This window comes from Thalassophryne amazonica, chromosome 16, assembly GCF_902500255.1.
Source record: "Thalassophryne amazonica chromosome 16, fThaAma1.1, whole genome shotgun sequence".
NCBI lineage: Eukaryota > Metazoa > Chordata > Actinopteri > Batrachoidiformes > Batrachoididae > Thalassophryne > Thalassophryne amazonica.
This window is the reverse complement of record NC_047118.1, coordinates 51,981,140-51,997,954: the sequence shown is the minus strand read 5'-3', so window position 1 is coordinate 51,997,954 and position 16,815 is coordinate 51,981,140. Positions and strand designations below refer to the sequence as shown.

General features: G+C 40.3%; 1 protein-coding gene across 1 annotated transcript; it reads right to left on the bottom strand.

Moving 5' to 3' along the window:
• Positions 1-313: 313 nt before the first annotated feature.
• On the bottom strand, positions 314-2,295 carry LOC117527881 (transcription factor Sox-8-like). Its single transcript, XM_034190383.1, is given in 5 exon segments — positions 314-1,257; positions 1,357-1,493; positions 1,495-1,587; positions 1,881-1,965; positions 1,968-2,295. Coding segments are annotated over 5 exon segments (1,371 nt in total). The 3' UTR covers positions 314-529.
• Positions 2,296-16,815: the final 14,520 nt, after the last annotated feature.

Genomic DNA, 16,815 nt, shown 5'->3' with positions numbered 1-16,815 from the left:
TACTGTAATATCCAAACCCACTTTTACATGTTTAACTGCATAAGAACACAAAATATAAATGCATGAACATAAATACAATAGACTTTCTGCTAAAATGACACTAAGATTCATATGAGCTGCTTTTTTTTGTTTTAAGCTATGACTGATCCAACAATTACCATCAAATTTACTGCACCCTTATCTGGTCCTGTGCCATTACCCTAAATATCTGCCACCAAAGGTTTTTCCTTTCGATGTCAAGCGTTGGCGTTCCTCTATCAGTCTCAAACCGGAAATGATACAGAATGTGTAAGAAATATGTCCTCACGGAGGAGTTTGGCTCACCATCAACACAATTAATGTTTGTGTAAAAAGTCTGTACAAGTTGTTTTCATCGCAATGATAGAACTTTAAAATCAGCAGGCACTTTTGTTTCAAATTATCACAGGTGCTCGACTGGCGCCCTCCGTTTCTCTCCACCTGTGCCTTAATTATTATTAGTAGTGCATCAATGTGACAGTCTCTAGTGTTGTGCTGTGCTCCTGGCTGCCTAAGGTCGAGACAGAGTGGTGTAGACGGGCTGGTCCCAGCTGGAGGTGGTTGGACTGTGCGCAGGAGCCATGGACAGGCTGTTGAGGATCGGGCTGCCGTAGGTCCGTCTGGACGAGTGGAAGTAAGGGTACTGGTAGAGGCTGGAGGGGTAGCTGGAGTAAGGGTTGTAGTAAGTGGAACTCTGGAGGTCAGTATAGTCACACTGGGAGCTGGAGAAGGAGGCTGCGGCTGAGGATGCGGCTGAGGTGATGCAGGCCTGGCTGCTGTAAGAGCCGTAGTCGGCGTGGGAGGGCGATCCGTGGGAGTGCTCGCTGTAGTGGCTGGGGCTCAGCTGCTCCGTCTTAATGTGAAGCCGGTGCTGGCTCACATCGCTGGTGGAGGGGGACGAGTGCACGGCGCTCTTGCGGGTCCACGCTGACCCGTTGAATGAGGAAACGTAGGAACCGCCGCCACCAGCCGGAGCCGGCCCGTGGTCTGACTGCAGGGCGGAAGAAGCGTTGGTGTGGCCGTTGAGTGGGAGGTACTGGTCGAACTCATGCACGTCAAAGGTCTCTATGTTGCTGATGACATCAGTGCTGAGCTCGGAGATGTCCACGTTGCTGAAGTCGATGTTCTGCCTGCTGCTGTCGATGAGGCGCCGTCCCTCGTGCTTCAGATCCTGTTTCATGCCGTGGTGCAGGTCTGTTTTGGGGGTGGTGGGTGGTGTAGGAGGTCCATGGGGCTGCCCTGAGGAGAGGAAGTTCAACATTTAAACTAAGGCTTGGATTGTTTTATTTTCAAACCCTCACAGAATCTCTCCCACACACATTATGAGTAAAATTCTACCTGAGTGTTCGTGGTGGTGCCCATCGGCCATCCCTGCGAGTCCCCCCATCCCCGGTTCGGCTTTATACATGTGTTGTGCCAGCTCTGCCCCCGAGTCCGAGTCGCTCTGGCCTGGTTTACATTTTTCCTCCGCCGAGGCTGTACTTGTAGTCTGGATGATCTTTCTTGTGTTGAACCCGGAGCCTCTCTGCCTCATCAACAAACGGCCGCTTTTCATTCTCTGACAACAGACTGAAAATAACAATAGATGCAGGATTACAAATCTTAAAGATTTTTGAGACATGAACAACAAATATACGCCTTAAATTAATTTGTCATGCAAAAAGAATATACATACACGCATCAACACGCTTCAAAATTAGTTTTGTAATATATTCTCACATTTACGCAAAGAATTCCATCAATAAATCCGTTTTTTTCTGCGTTAATCAGCCGCATCATTCCCTTTTTAACTTATTTAATTGCTGCAATTTTGCGCCCAATTATATACATATATTTGGTCCATTTAAAACTTTTTATCTTACCGCCACAGTTTCCCCAGAGTCTTGCTCAGCTCGGCGTTGTGCAGGTGTGGGTACTGATCCGCCAGCTTTCTGCGGGCCGCCTGCGCCACACCATGAACGCATTCATGGGTCTCTTGACGTGCGGTTTACTTTTCAGGGATCCGTTCCCCCTCACGGGCATTGGCACCAAGGACCAGTCGTATCCCTTCAGCACCTGCGACACGGCGTCCCGAATGCAAGCTGGGAATCGGTCGTCGTCCTCCGAGTCCAGTTTCTTGCCCAAACCACTAAGCAAGGATCCGTGTCCGTCCGAGCCTGTAGGCGAGGACGGCGAGTCGCAGTCAGACTCGTCCTGAGACATGGAGCTGTTGGTACCGGATGGACTGCACGGCTGGTCGCTGACGCACTTTTCATGCTCTTCTGTCATTTTTAACATGATTAATCAGGCACAAAAATCTCCCCACCAAAATAAGGAGAGAGGAGGGGGAGATTTAAAAAAAAAAAAGGCGGACGTTACCGGTGTTGAAAAGCGGCCAGTGCGCCGTGCGCCTTTTACGCACGGTGCGTAAAATTAAATTCCTTTCACAGTTGCAAGGAAAACGCTTCCAATTCCAAACGCTGCTCCTTGTTTTGTTTTGTTCCTAGATGTCATGAGGTGCAGCCGTGAAAGTTGACGTCCTCAGCGCGATCTTACAAACTACACGTTACAGCAACTTGAGTTGGAGTTTTTAACTCGTCACTCCACCTTCCGTTCAGGATTGGCTGCGACAAATCGCCGCTCATTTCCCATTGGTTCAGTTTACATGGGGTTCAACACTATTTTGTACATTTTTTTTAACGTGTGAGAGACTATGCCAAATATCTGTCATGTTTTTTTAACAAGTAGAGTGTACGTTTGAATACTTTTTAATACCTACATTTTAAGTGTTGTTAGAACACGCTCTAAGAGTTCAGAGAATTATTTAATTTTTTTAAATGATTATTAGAGTGCAGGCTGTTGAAGGAGGAGCTCTTCTGCAGATTCATTACTGAGTAAAAATTTTATGTTTAAAACTGTAAAGGTTTTTTTTTCATATGAATGAGAAAATTTATGGGTGTAAATTTTATTTTTGAAGACTACAAATAGCACTTTTTGTACTTAGATTGATCTGAGGCTAAGGCAGCAAATAGAAAAAAGTAACTCTTCTCTGTCAGTTTTTTCAAACAATGCTATGATATATTGTGATTCTTATATTTAAAAACTCTTCATTTAGGGTAGTGCGATATAAAATCATTTTATTCCGCCTTTTATTTTGGTTTGTTAGTGTCACTGCATTCAATTTAAAACACATATATAACTTCTTTTACTTAACATACACTGTGCTTACATATTAGAGTTAATTTTATGCAACATGCCTCCTATATCTGCTTATTATATATTTTCTTCTCAAAATACTTGAATGTAAAGAGGCGATGTTGCATCTGGAATCACCTTGTATCGCTTGTACAGACGTCTGACAGAAACCTGTTTGGCCAGACAAGAAAACCTAACATTGTGCTGACAACATTTTGTAAATTTTGAGGAAGGCAAACTTTCCCAGCAGCAGTCTGCTTGTTTGTGATCCATGGGAAGGGGAAAAATATCACTTCTCACTTCCAGTAGAGCAGCTTTTTATATTACAAAGAGCCAAGTGAATTAAAGGTGACATTGTGTCCGTATATTGTGGTTGGATTTTTTTATATTACTGGTGCTCTTATTTACAAGGTGATGCGTGTTTGTGCTGACAGACAGTTTGCTTTGTCCAGTGCACACTGTAGGTAACTGAGGGAGGAGGAACATATGTGTTGCTTGGAAATAATTTGAACTTTTGGCTTGTATATAGAAAAGTTTCTGCAGGACTGAAAAGACAAAGCTGCTTCAAATGTAAAAAGATTGCTTTTTTTGTTTGTTTTTTCTTTGTATTATTATTATTATTATTATTATTATTATTATTATTATTATTATTATGTGTGTGGAAGATTTACTGTGTTAATCCTTGGTTATAGCATTTATGTACATTTTATATGTAATTTACTGCCAAAACAAAAGTCATGTAATCTGCCTTGGCTGCCTTGTGCAGCAGCTGCTGTCAAAGAGATTTGTCAGGTCAAGTTCAGTGCACACATGTGTGTGCTCATGCATGTGTAACTCACTCAACACACACGCGCGCTTCAACATTCAAACCATTTTCAGCCAAGCATTATTCATTTCCCTCTTATCCCCTGCAAATATCAATAAATCAACAAACGTCATGAAACATCCAGGAAACACATGGGTCAAAACCAAAATCGTGGTTTGCTGGAGTCCTTTTTGAATGTTTTTTTTTTTTCTTAGCATATTTTGACAAAAAAACAAACAAAAAAAACAGACAAAACAAAACAACAACAACAACAAAAAAAAAAAAACTCGACTATTTGATGTATATTGCTTTGATTTGTATTATCAGTTTGCACATTTGCTTACCCTCAATATTTCAGTCTCAGCAAGTCTTTTTTTTTTTTTGGTCAGTTGCATGGTAGCAAGTCAATTTACAGCTGCCGATGTGAAAAATCTTCTTTATGAGGTTACAATAGTTTAGCCTGCTAACATGGATAACTAGTAAAAAATGTACAAAGAGGGGATGTACTATTTGCTAAACTTAATTTATAACTGCAAACTAACTTTTTAAGAATTTTTTATTATTATTTTGATTAAATGACTGGATTGCATGTTAGCTGTCTTCATTTTTGATTAGACAGTATGATTATTGCACAGGTGTGCCTTAGGCTGGCCACATAAAGGCCACCTATGCAATAATCATGCTCTCTAATCAGCATATTAATGTGACACACCTGTGAGGTGGGATGGATTATCTCAGCAAAGGAGAAGTGCTCACTAACACAGGTTTAGATAGATTTGTGGATAATATTTGAGAGAAATAGGTGTTTATTGTGTACAGAAAACAAAAGTGTTGTATTTATATTTCTGTTCAGTGTATTTATTTTAGTTACCCAAAGGGCATTAAAGATAGTTTAGGAATTTTAATTTCAATGTTAAAGCTATACAGCCTTTCAAATTTCAAAATACAAACAAAATTTAGTTCCTACTGAAATCCAAGTGTTATAATGTTGGTTTATTTTGAAATGATTTGCAAAATTACAGCTTATTTTAATGAAGAGACTATAGGGGGTTATTCTATAATGAATATTTTATTTTCCTTTTAATGCTGTTTGCAGGAGGATGTGTGTGCATGCAAACATGAGGTTTAGAAATGACCAGAAGTTACCTTTTGACCTCACGTAATGCATAACATCCATAAGATGTCTTGTAAATCACTTCACTGGTGTTCTCTGGTTTCAAAAACAGCAATTTTTAGACTTACAAGTGTATTCTCTCTATTGTTTCCAACATATGAGAAACATAAGAATTATACAGAAATAAGCTGTTTTATAGCATTTTCTGCCATACTGAAATATTGCTGAGGATAACTCACATATTTTATCCTTCATCAATGAATAGCAAAACTGACATTGAAAAACATACTGAAATTCACACCTATAATTTATGATCAAAATGTTATCATGGAACAAACTCTTGCAGTTTAATAGTAATTTCTTTAATTAAAACATTTTCTTAATAGTGGAATTTAAATGGACCCAACTAATTCTGAACCCATATTATCTTTAACAATGTATAATTACATATATAGACGATCAGTCTTTCGTACATATACATAGAAAACAAGCAGCAGCAGCCACCAGACTTTGGTTCTGGAAATTAAATAATCTAATGACAAAGCTCATGTTAAAGTACATTCAAGATATATGATATTCCAGTTAAGAGAGATGGGCAGAAGGAAGAAGTTTGTATCCTCTGTTATTTTGTGAAATCCTTTCTGCAGGATTATGTGAAAGTTGTGACCATTTTACATGAGTTTGAGAAAGCATACATTGATGAACTATCAGAAAATAATTTTATTGTTCTGATCTAGTACATTTGTCTTCAGAAACTCTCTCTCATAGATTCCAGTCATTGTGCACCTTCACCATTTTTCATGTTGCACAACTAAATTCTTATAGAATGTTGTCGGCAGGGTTGTGTGTATGTATGGCCATGCTCTGTGAGTTTTAGAATGTAATTGCTAAGGGGGGGATCAGAAAGCAACTGTTTGCATCTCTGATTTAGTATATTTTGTGTGTAGGTCACTAACCACACCTGTTTCTAATTCATCATCACTCCAGCATCCACTAACCATCCAGTAGGTAGATATTACACAAGCTTTTTGGACTGATCTGATGCATCAACGTGTACCAAATATTAAAGAGTCTGTCGTTATTATGTGACCTTTGAACATGGAGATGTACAAGATGCCTGCATTTATTGTTTGCATTATCAACAAACTGGAAAAGATAGACTCAACTATCTCCATTCACTATATTTTACAAGGCACATGTCTTGTCCAAAGCCAACACTCTAAAACAGAGGTTTTCAAAGTCTGGGAGAGTGAGCTCCCCTCAGAACAAATGAATAGCTGCGCCCCCGACACACATACACACACTTTCAACATCTTTGTGTGTTTCTTTTTATTCTTTTACACATCTTAAAACACATTTTAAAAGTATTTGTGTATTTTTAACAAACTGTCTATGCATTTACACATTTTACAGCCTTTGTAAACATTTTAAAAATGTTTTTAAAAGAACTTTCTATACTTCTATTTTTACCTTTTGTCATATTTTAAACATCAGGATTTTTTTTTAACCATTTTATATCTCTGTGTGTTATTAAATGTATTTAATATATAAAATAATAATATATATGCACAAATAACACCTTTTAACATAAATAATATTAATTCAACTTCAGGGATGGGTATTGATAAGATTTTATCAATATCGGTGCCATTATCTATTCCGCTTGTTGAGTCGATTCCCTTATCAATACCTACCTGAATTTTCTGTGTACTAAAAGTAGGCTTTACAGATTATATGTCAATAACATTTTATTGAGTCTTAAAGTAAATAAATATGAAATTGGTCACTGGATGGATCCTAGATCTCTGGACAGATATAAATGGAAACAAAATCTGTATTGTTTTCTCAAAAGCATTTCCTTTCAGACATTAATGGCATGAATGTCACTCCGTACCTCTGAGCTGAGCTCTTGCAGCCGGCTGTGCTGCACGTCAGCATCAATGTCATTCATAAAGAACACAGGTCGTCTCATTTTGGGAGGAAAAAAATGTTTTATTCTGTTGTAGTTTGTTGTCTGTGTTACGTTTGGAAAGAGGTGCCATTTGATTTAAACAGTGATTCACTTTGAAGTTATTCATTCTGATCAGACTCTATCTTTCTAACTTGACTTGGCAGAGAGCTGTGCAGCATTTGGAGCTGTGTGAACAGAACAGAGGACGATTCTCGTTTCTTGCCTGCAGCAAGACAAAAGTCCCAGTTAGTGACTTTAATCCGCACAAAAGTGACTCACAATAGACATTTTTAAATGTCTTTGAGAGCGGTTAAGAAGCGGACTTGTCGCTTCTGAAAAGCAGCGAAGCAATGAACCAACGAAGCAGTGGGTCAGAACACTGCTTCGTTGATTAGTCGCTGCAGAAGCGGTTGATTACAGACCAACTACAGGGTCTGCAGTCAACATAAAGAAATAATCACTTTCCCGATAAAAAAGTAAAAGTAAGACCCTTCGGCTGCTCCCTTGTTTGCACTCGGGGTCACCACAGCAAATCCAAGGTGGATCTGCATGTTGAATTGGCACAGGTTTTACACCGGATGCCCTTCCTGACACAACTCCACATTACATGGAGAAATGTGGCAGGGGTGGGATTTGAACCGGGAACCTACCGCACCGAAACCAAGTGCACTAACCACTTGACCACCACCCACCTTCAAAAAACAACAGTCGCTCTGAAGGACCGATAAGGGAATCGTTAAGCAAAAAGGCGATTGATGTCGGTGGATCGAATCATTTCTTAAAGGTTCTCGAAAAGAACCAGTTGTCGATACCCATCCCTTGCACACCCCCCCCCCCCCCGAAGAACTCTGGGGGGGAGGTGGGGGGGGGAGTTGCCTCACAGTTTGAAAACCACTGCTCTAAAAAAAAGGGACTGCTGTCTCAACAAGAAAAACTGATACTGTATAACAATTTGCAAAGATTTTTTTATGTTATTTCCACTCAGTTATTTCAACGTTCAACTGAGTTAATGCCACAAGACTTCTCTAGTTTAGTTGAAATAACTTTAAAAAAAAATCCATGCAAATTGTTACATCACTTTTTCTCGTTGAGACAGCGGTTCAGTTTTTAGAGTGTAGAAATTCAACTAAAGACAAAATCAACTTAAATTTATCCAGAAGGAAATTATTTTGCAAGAGTACAGGAATAGTAACAATGGTTTGTTAAATACACAATTACAGAAAGTGATCGTAGTTAAATAGAAAAGAAGAAGAAAAAAAAAAACTGGGTAATGCTTGAAGGTGAGAAGGACAAAGCCCAAAATTTTCTTTAGCTAACAGTCATTTTTATTAGAACTCCTCATTTGGAGAAGAGAGAGAGAGAGAGAGAGAGAGAGAGAGACAGACTTTTTTTCTCTTTTTTTTTTTAACAGACTCCAGCTTTTCTGCTTCAATTTTCCCTGTATTGTGGGGAAAACTCAAACTCTGGCCAGAGTTTGTGTGCCTCTGGCTCTTGATTAGAAAAGGAAGGAGCATCAGAGGAGAGGTAACCGCACATGAACCATAACTGTCCTCAGCAACAGCGGAAGGCTTTCATTTTTCTATTTTTGTAAGCTGCGTCTCAAAGGCAAGAACAGAATAAAGATTTTCAGACTTTTACTCATTTAATCCTGGACTGGATTGTCTTCTGCACATGGAGATTAGTTTATACTTCATTACTTATAGTGTGTTTGCAAACTTAAACTGCAGTCACAGAAATTATGCAACTGTTTTTAATATATACATTAGGAAAATTAAAAAAAACAAAAAGTTCATCATATAAGCAGCTTGTCAATTTAATAAGTCATGAAAAAACAATTATTATTTTCCCTTTGCCTGTGATCCATTTAGTATAAAAATGGAATTTTGGTTACATCTAAGTCCATAATTATTCTGCAAAAAGATTCATTAATGGCAGAAGAATTTTCCACATTTTACATGAGCAACAACTGTGGGAGCTCTGCGGTCACCACAGATAAGTGCAGGGCTTTGTTGTGGTGAATAATCTCAGTGTTTGTCACACTGAGTCAGAGTGCATTTGGTGAACTGTGGAGACTGGCCTGACCTCCGTCTCACCCAGACAATCCAACCACATGTGGAACAACCTTCCGAGCTGCCTGCTAACAAGTCATGTTTCAGCCTGGCACCACATCAATCAGGCCACATCTATCTTTGTTTTCACGCACTTAGAAAGAAGGCAATTAGTGGCAAAAAAAATAAAATAAAAAAAATCTACAGTTACAGCACGATTACGCTCAGCTGTTAACAGGCTCCTTGGCTGAAATACTGAACAGTTTCCTGAATTATAGTAATAGGGGTATGAAAAAAAATCCAAAACATCATGTTAGTGTGGTAATTTATTGTATATGCACGCTTTGTCATAAAGAGAAGGCAGCACTTTCCATGGAGAGCGTCAGATTTATCATAGATTGGGCCCTATTTTGCAAGGTGGACTACAGTAATTTCAATTTATTTTCATTTATATAGTGCCAATTTACAACAGAGTTGCCTCAGGTGCTTCACACAAGTAAGGTCTAACCTTACTAACCCCAGAGCAACCGTGGTAAGGAAAAAACTCCTCTGAGGAAGAAACCTCAAGCAGACCAGACTCAAAGGGGTGACCCTCTGCTTGGGCCATGCTACAGACATAAATTACAGAAAAGTTCAGCAGCATCTGTCATTGCTTGTTTTCAACCAATACTGCTGTTGTTTTTTTGTTTTTTTCATGTCCAGTGCTCATTTGTTCATCCATGAGGTGTGGTCTCTGATGTAGTGCCTGTGCATCTGCCTTATGATGCAGCAGCCCAGTTTCACGTTTTTTTTTTTTTTCTGTTGTCCCGTCACAAAACTGTCATGACTTTTTTTTTTTTTTAACTCACTATTACTAACCCTTCTCCTTCCCAAACCCTAACCATAACGCCCCACCCCACCCTGCTGCACTTTTAATTATGTGCGGCCATCATGGAATGAATGTGCTCCCATGGTGAAAATTTTGCACTTTTCGTGACAATATGACGAACCAATAGATTAATGTTTATTTCATGCTGCTGAACTCACGACATTCCGTGAGACTGGTTGGATGCAGTAGAAAACAATAGCACCTCAGACCAACACAGTAAAGTTTGCAGAGTAAATATACTCTGCCAGGATAAAGTTTGGTCCCCGTCCAAATAGAGTTAAACACATTTGGTTAACACATGATTTCACTCTATTATAGAGTGAAATCAGCTCTACCGCCTTGTCAAATCATATTTTTCAACTCCAATAAGTCATTCACAGCATGACAGAGTTGATTTTACACTGTCATAGAATTTATTTAGCTCTATGATAGAGTACATTTAATTCTATTTGGACTGGGGCCAAATGTTATCCTGGCAGAGTATATTTTACTCTGCAAAATTTACTGTGCAGAAACCTGTTCCAGAGTCAAGCGCAGAGTTTTTTTTCTGCTATTGACATATACTCAACAAAAATATAAACGCAACACTTTTGGTTTTGCTCCCATTTTGTATGAGATGAACTCAAAGATCTAAAACTTTTTCCACATACACAATATCACCATTTCCCCCAAATATTGTTCACAAACCAGTCTAAATCTGTGATAGTGAGCACTTCTCCTTTGCTGAGATAATCCATCCCACCTCACAGGTGTGCCATATCAAGATACTGATTAGACACCATGATTAGTGCACAGGTGTGCCTTAGACTGTCCACAATAAAAGGCCACTCTGAAAGGTGCAGTTTTGTTTTATTGGGGGGGATACCAGTCAGTATCTGGTGTGACCACCATTTGCCTCATGCAGTGCAACACATCTCCTTCGCATAGAGTTGATCAGGTTGTCAATTGTGGCCTGTGGAATGTTGGTCCACTCCTCTTCAATGGCTGTGCGAAGTTGCTGGATATTGGCAGGAACTGGTACACGCTGTCGTATACGCCGGTCCAGAGCATCCCAAACATGCTCAATGGGTGACATGTCCGGTGAGTATGCCGGCCATGCAAGAACTGGGACATTTTCAGCTTCCAAGAATTGTGTACAGATCCTTGCAACATGGGGCCGTGCATTATCCTGCTGCAACATGAAGTGATGTTCTTGGATGTGGCACAACAATGGGCCTCAGGATCTCGTCACGGTATCTCTGTGCATTCAAAATGCCATAAATAAAATGCACCTGTGTTCTTCGTCCATAACAGACACCTGCCCATACCATGACCCCACCGCCACCATGGGCCACTCGATCCACAACATTGACATCAGAAAACCGCTCACCCACACGACGCCACACACACTGTCTGCCATCTGCCCTGAACAGTGTGAGCCGGGATTCATCCGTGAAGAGAACACCTCTCCAACATGCCAAACGCCAGTGAATGTGAGCATTTGCCCACTCAAGTTGGTTATGACGACGAACTGGAGTCAGGTCGAGACCCCGATGAGAACGACGAGCATGCAGATGAGCTTCCCTGAGACGGTTTCTGACAGTTTGTCCAGAAATTCTTTGGTTATGCAAACCGATTGTTTCAGCAGCTGTCCGAGTGGCTGGTCTCAGACAATCTTGGAGGTGAACATGCTGGATGTGGAGGTCCTGGGCTGGTGTGGTTACACGTGGTCTGCGGTTGTGAGGCTGGTTGGATGTACTGCCAAATTCTCTGAAACGCCTTGGAGACGGCTTATGGTAGAGAAATGAACATTCAATACACAAGCAACAGCTCTGGTTGACATTCCTGCTGTCAGCATGCCAACTGCATGCTCCCTCAAATCTTGCGACATCTGTGGCATTGTGCTGTGTGATAAAACTGCACCTTTCAGAGTGGCCTTTTATTGTGGGCAGTCTAAGGCACACCTGTGCACTAATCATGGTGTCTAATCAGCATCTTGATATGGCACACCTGTGAGGTGGGATGGATTATCTCAGCAAAGGAGAAGTGCTCACTATCACAGATTTAGACTGGTTGTGAACAATATTTGGGGGAAATGGTGATATTGTGTATGTGGAAAAAGTTTTAGATCTTTGAGTTCATCTCATACAAATGGGAGCAAAACCAAAAGTGTTGCGTTTATATTTTTGTTGCGTGTAGCATCACATTCACATGCCTTATACAAGTGGGTTCATAACACATGTACACTCTGCTTAAAAACCTAGGGATAAACGATAGTGCTCAATAATAAGGAATCATCATTATTCTTCATCATCACTTCAACTAAACTCCAATAACTTTGGCTTGTCCCAAATTTTTACCCTAACTTTCTCCTCCTGGTTTGCAGGCAGGACCATCAAGCTGGCGCTGGCTGGCGGGATTTGCACAGAAGCTGTGTTTGGCACCGCTTGAGATATGGAGGAGATCGGATGGATGAGATGGAGAAGCTTTTGCAGGAATGAGGCATTCAGTTGCGTCAGCTCATGGAGCTGTGGTGGATGACTGCTGTTCCTACAACTGCTTGTGTGCCAGACTGTTCATTCACCAGAAAAAAAAATAAAAAATACACACATTTCCACCACTTATATTCTAATATACCATATTTAAGCACACCCAGCTCTTACAGGTAAAGACAGAAGACACTAATCGGTGTAGTTCTTGTTCTGCTCAGAACACACCCATGATTAATTAAGAAATGAAACAAAAATCCTTTGTGCCCTCAGCCTTACTTTGCATTCTGATTATGCACCATATAAATAGTAAAATGAAGCTGGACACGCCCTAAATTATGCTGTTCCCTTATTCACCTTTTCAGCCCTGCCCACTTTTACAACAGAGGCATTTACATGTTGTTTTGTCTTAGGACTTCCGCTGAGCGGTGTTTTCAATATAGAACAATGGAAGTCATTCCACGGGTAGAAACAAAAACCTTTTTGAAAAGCTCAAACGGATCGACTCTGGATCACCCACGGGTCAGAACAGAGTGGGAAGATGACATGAAAAGTGTCCTCTCGTTTAATTTTAACTACTTTGTGTTGTCACTCGGAGTGAACGTTTGGCTATGATGAACACGCAGCGGCGCGAAGATTGTATAAAAGCACAATCAAGTTAAAATTTTACCTGACAGGTAGCACCACCGTAATGCCAAGATTACGTAACGTTAATATACGTATGGGGTTATTTCATGCAATGTTTGATTGTATCAAACGCCAGAAAATGGTAAATGGACTGCATTTATATAGCACTTTTCCATCTGCATCAGACGCTCAAAGCGCTTTACAATTATGCCTCACATTCACCCCGATGTCACAGTGCTGCCATACAAGGCACTCACTACACACCGGGAGCAATAGGGGATTAAAGGCCTTGCCCAAGGGCCCTCAGTGATTTTCCAGTCAGGTGGGGATTTGATCCCATGATCTTCTGGACTCTAGCCCAATGAGTAAATAAAATGAGTAAATAAGATATCAGCTAACGTTACAAACACAGCTTACCTATTTGTCTCACTAGCATCCGCTGTGGCTTCTTCAACGGAGCGTTGTAGTCCAACCATTTCTCTGGGTAAAGATCCAGTGATGTGGGTTTTTCTCCACAAAATACAAAGAACAGACATAGAGATGTTTGGGTGGATTTTTCAAATTCAGCGCCTTTAGCCAGCACCGGAGATCCTCGTCTTTCGATGGAGGAGGGAACAAGTTAAATGCTGATCCACAGCATTCAGATCTCTCCTTTCCATGTTCAAAACATCATTCTGAAAGAAATAGTTTCCTCTTCATCAACTTGTTGTGGCACCCATGAACTGAACAATTAATGCTGTTCATGTTTGGACACTTCTAGCGTACTGGCAAACCGGAAGTTGCTTGACAAAATGGAGCCGCCCACCTTGACTTCCTGAATAAGGTGAATACTGTGCACTCTATATTGTCAAGCTAGGGCCCACGGAATTGTTTAAACATTCTTATAAACATAACTAATCATTGCCAAGCTTTGCCAACCCCTTCTCATATTTTCTTGAGGATATGTCTGTATTCTGTATGTGGATCTCACTTTTTCACACAGCACTTCCCTGGAGCCGAGTTTTACAATGGACAATAACTCAGTAGCACATGTGCATACCATAGTGTGTGCTGTTACTTAACATAATGACATTTATATTCTAAAACTAAGCAAGATAGACAAAGAAGCATGTGTTGGACAATATATTAAATGTTACTTGACACAGATGAACATGAACTGCTGGCCCGCAGCGTTGCAAACACTACAATAAAAATGGACATATGGTTTTTATTTAAATTAGCTCTTTAACATTTGTCTTTTATTATTGGAGCTTAATTTGATTAGTGCATTGATTGTTGTTGCTGTTGTTATTATTACTTATTTCAAGCATGTTATTACTACTACTAACAAATGTGATTTTTCAGTATACGTACGTCACACTGGAGTACAAGTTAAAGGACATCCAAAATGAGTGAAAAAAATTTACTTATATTTTGGAAAATACAGCATTTTGAGACGCTGCATTTAAAAATAGTCATAAATCGCATATGTGACAAAGGAAGGTTAGGGGAGAGCGAGTGCCAACAAGGACTGATCGGCACTCATTGGTTGTGTGGCTCATTCTGTCCTTGCTGGATGTTTTCCATCTTGAGGCCAAATGTATTTTCCAGGTCGAGGACCTGGAGATGTTTGGATCTAATCACAGTCCAACCCCCGTGACAGCTGGTGTGCGTTAGGACCTTCCACTGACCCTTGGCCCAGCGCTATCCTAAATTCATTCTATTAAAACGCAGTAATGAGGGGTTTACTGGCGCAATTGCAGGTTTTATTTTGAACCTATTAGTCAAAGCAGAGCAGTGGAGGGGAGGTGTGAGGAAGAAAGGAAGGGAATTTTGGAACGGGGTGGGAGTGGGGTTCTCAGCCTGAAGGAATTAGCGGAAAATGTCTCAGGGTGTGTTTGGCCTTCGGCCACGCTCGTTTTTAATGTCGGGAGTATAAAAAGAGCTCAAGTGTTTCCAGATTATGCGTTCCTCCACATGTTCACGTGCATTAGAGGTTCTGACACATTTTGGAGAGCAATGGTAGCAGCAGATCTTAATGGGTTAAATCTCAAATTGCACCATTTTCTCCAAAATGTATCTATAAATGCTTTAATGTGCAGACTGTTGATAACTTTGAGGCAACAGTTTTTTTTTTCTTTGAACGTTGACTAAAAATGATTAAATTGAGTTTAAGCTTCCATCTGCAGAGGAAATGTCCGTTTCTCGTTTAAGATCTATAAATCCTGACATGAGCACTTCTCATGGTATACCTTGCTCCAGATTTTTCTCAGGAAAAGCTTTTTTTTAAACTTTAAGATCTATGAATCTTCTCATCTTCTTTACATATGTTCTGAATCAAAGCTGCAGTGTGCTCAGTCTTCCACTATCTCCTTTTTTCTATGCCTGATTATCATAAATCATCTCTAATTTGTGAATTGGATGCTACATGTAGATACTTAGGAAGGGGCTTCAGGGTGGAGAGAAATCAGAGTCCACCGTTTGACTTTACGGGAACTAGGAGGCGTCTCTGCAATGGCAAAACTATTGAAAAAGACGTCCTCTGGGGACGTTGCCTCACAGCCGTAAGATAACTGAGGCAGGTTGTTTTTATTTGTGGATAATCAAAGCAAGAAAACAAAGCAGTGGTCAGATGTATATCTCCTTTATTCACACATGAATGAGCAAATGTGCACACAAACAGACATGTCCTGTGTTCAATTCTTATATTAAAGGATGAATGATGATTGGAGTGGCGGATCAGATTTAGCCTTTATAGTAGCAGCCAAGATTTTGAATGTTTATGGGCAGCAGTCAGTTCGCCTGTCTCCAGCCTGTCTCGAAGCTCTAACGGGAGTTCGACGCTAAAGTACACATAAACACACCTGCTGCTGAACTTATATAAAGTGATGAGTTTTGTGGACGGCTCGGGAAAACATAGTTCCAGAAGCTGATGACGGCATGGTCTAAGTGGAGGTTGGTTAGCGTTTTTTGCCTTGCAGGAGTATGCATGCAGCGCATAAACCGCAGCGTCCTTGTGTCTAAATCAACTACCGGTGCGCGTGTTTGTACAGAGGAACAAATCCTGAACCCTGACAAACTTATGAATGCTGCTTTCATTAAGCACATGTTGTCATTGTACCAAAACAGCCACCAGGGTTTGCATGACTAAGAAAACAGCATCCAGAGATTAGCACTGACACAGTTGGATACAGTACAGCTGTAAAAAAAAAAAAAGAAAGAAAAAAGCCCAAATTAAATGGGGATGACTGGCATGTGATCACCAGGGGACGGCAGCTTAGCTACAGCATGTTAAATGTATATATTTGACAAATATGGGACTTACACAGCTTCATGATGAAGTGGTATAGAGGAGGATTTCCTTAAAAAAGATGACTTGAAAATTTAGCTACAAATTGCCAGAAGGTATTTGAGATGCAAGCCTAGATTTGATCTGTTTTGGTGAAAGAAAATCCTTCTCCGCTCTATTCCACTATGAAGCTAAGAGTGGTGATGCAAAATGCAAAATTTGCATTTGTTCAATCACAGCCACATAAGCCTATAACTTCTTCTGGGTTGTCTGGGTGTCTTGGTGGCTTTCCTCACTCTTCTCCTTCTTGCACACTCACTCAGTTTTTGAGAACTGTCTACTCCATGCAGGTTTACCACAGAGTGCCACACTGTTTGTATTTCTTCATAACTGATGTAAATAAAGTATAAGACATATTCAGTGGCATTTTTACCATCAGAGAGCCTCGTCCACAACTACCACAAAAGACTCCAT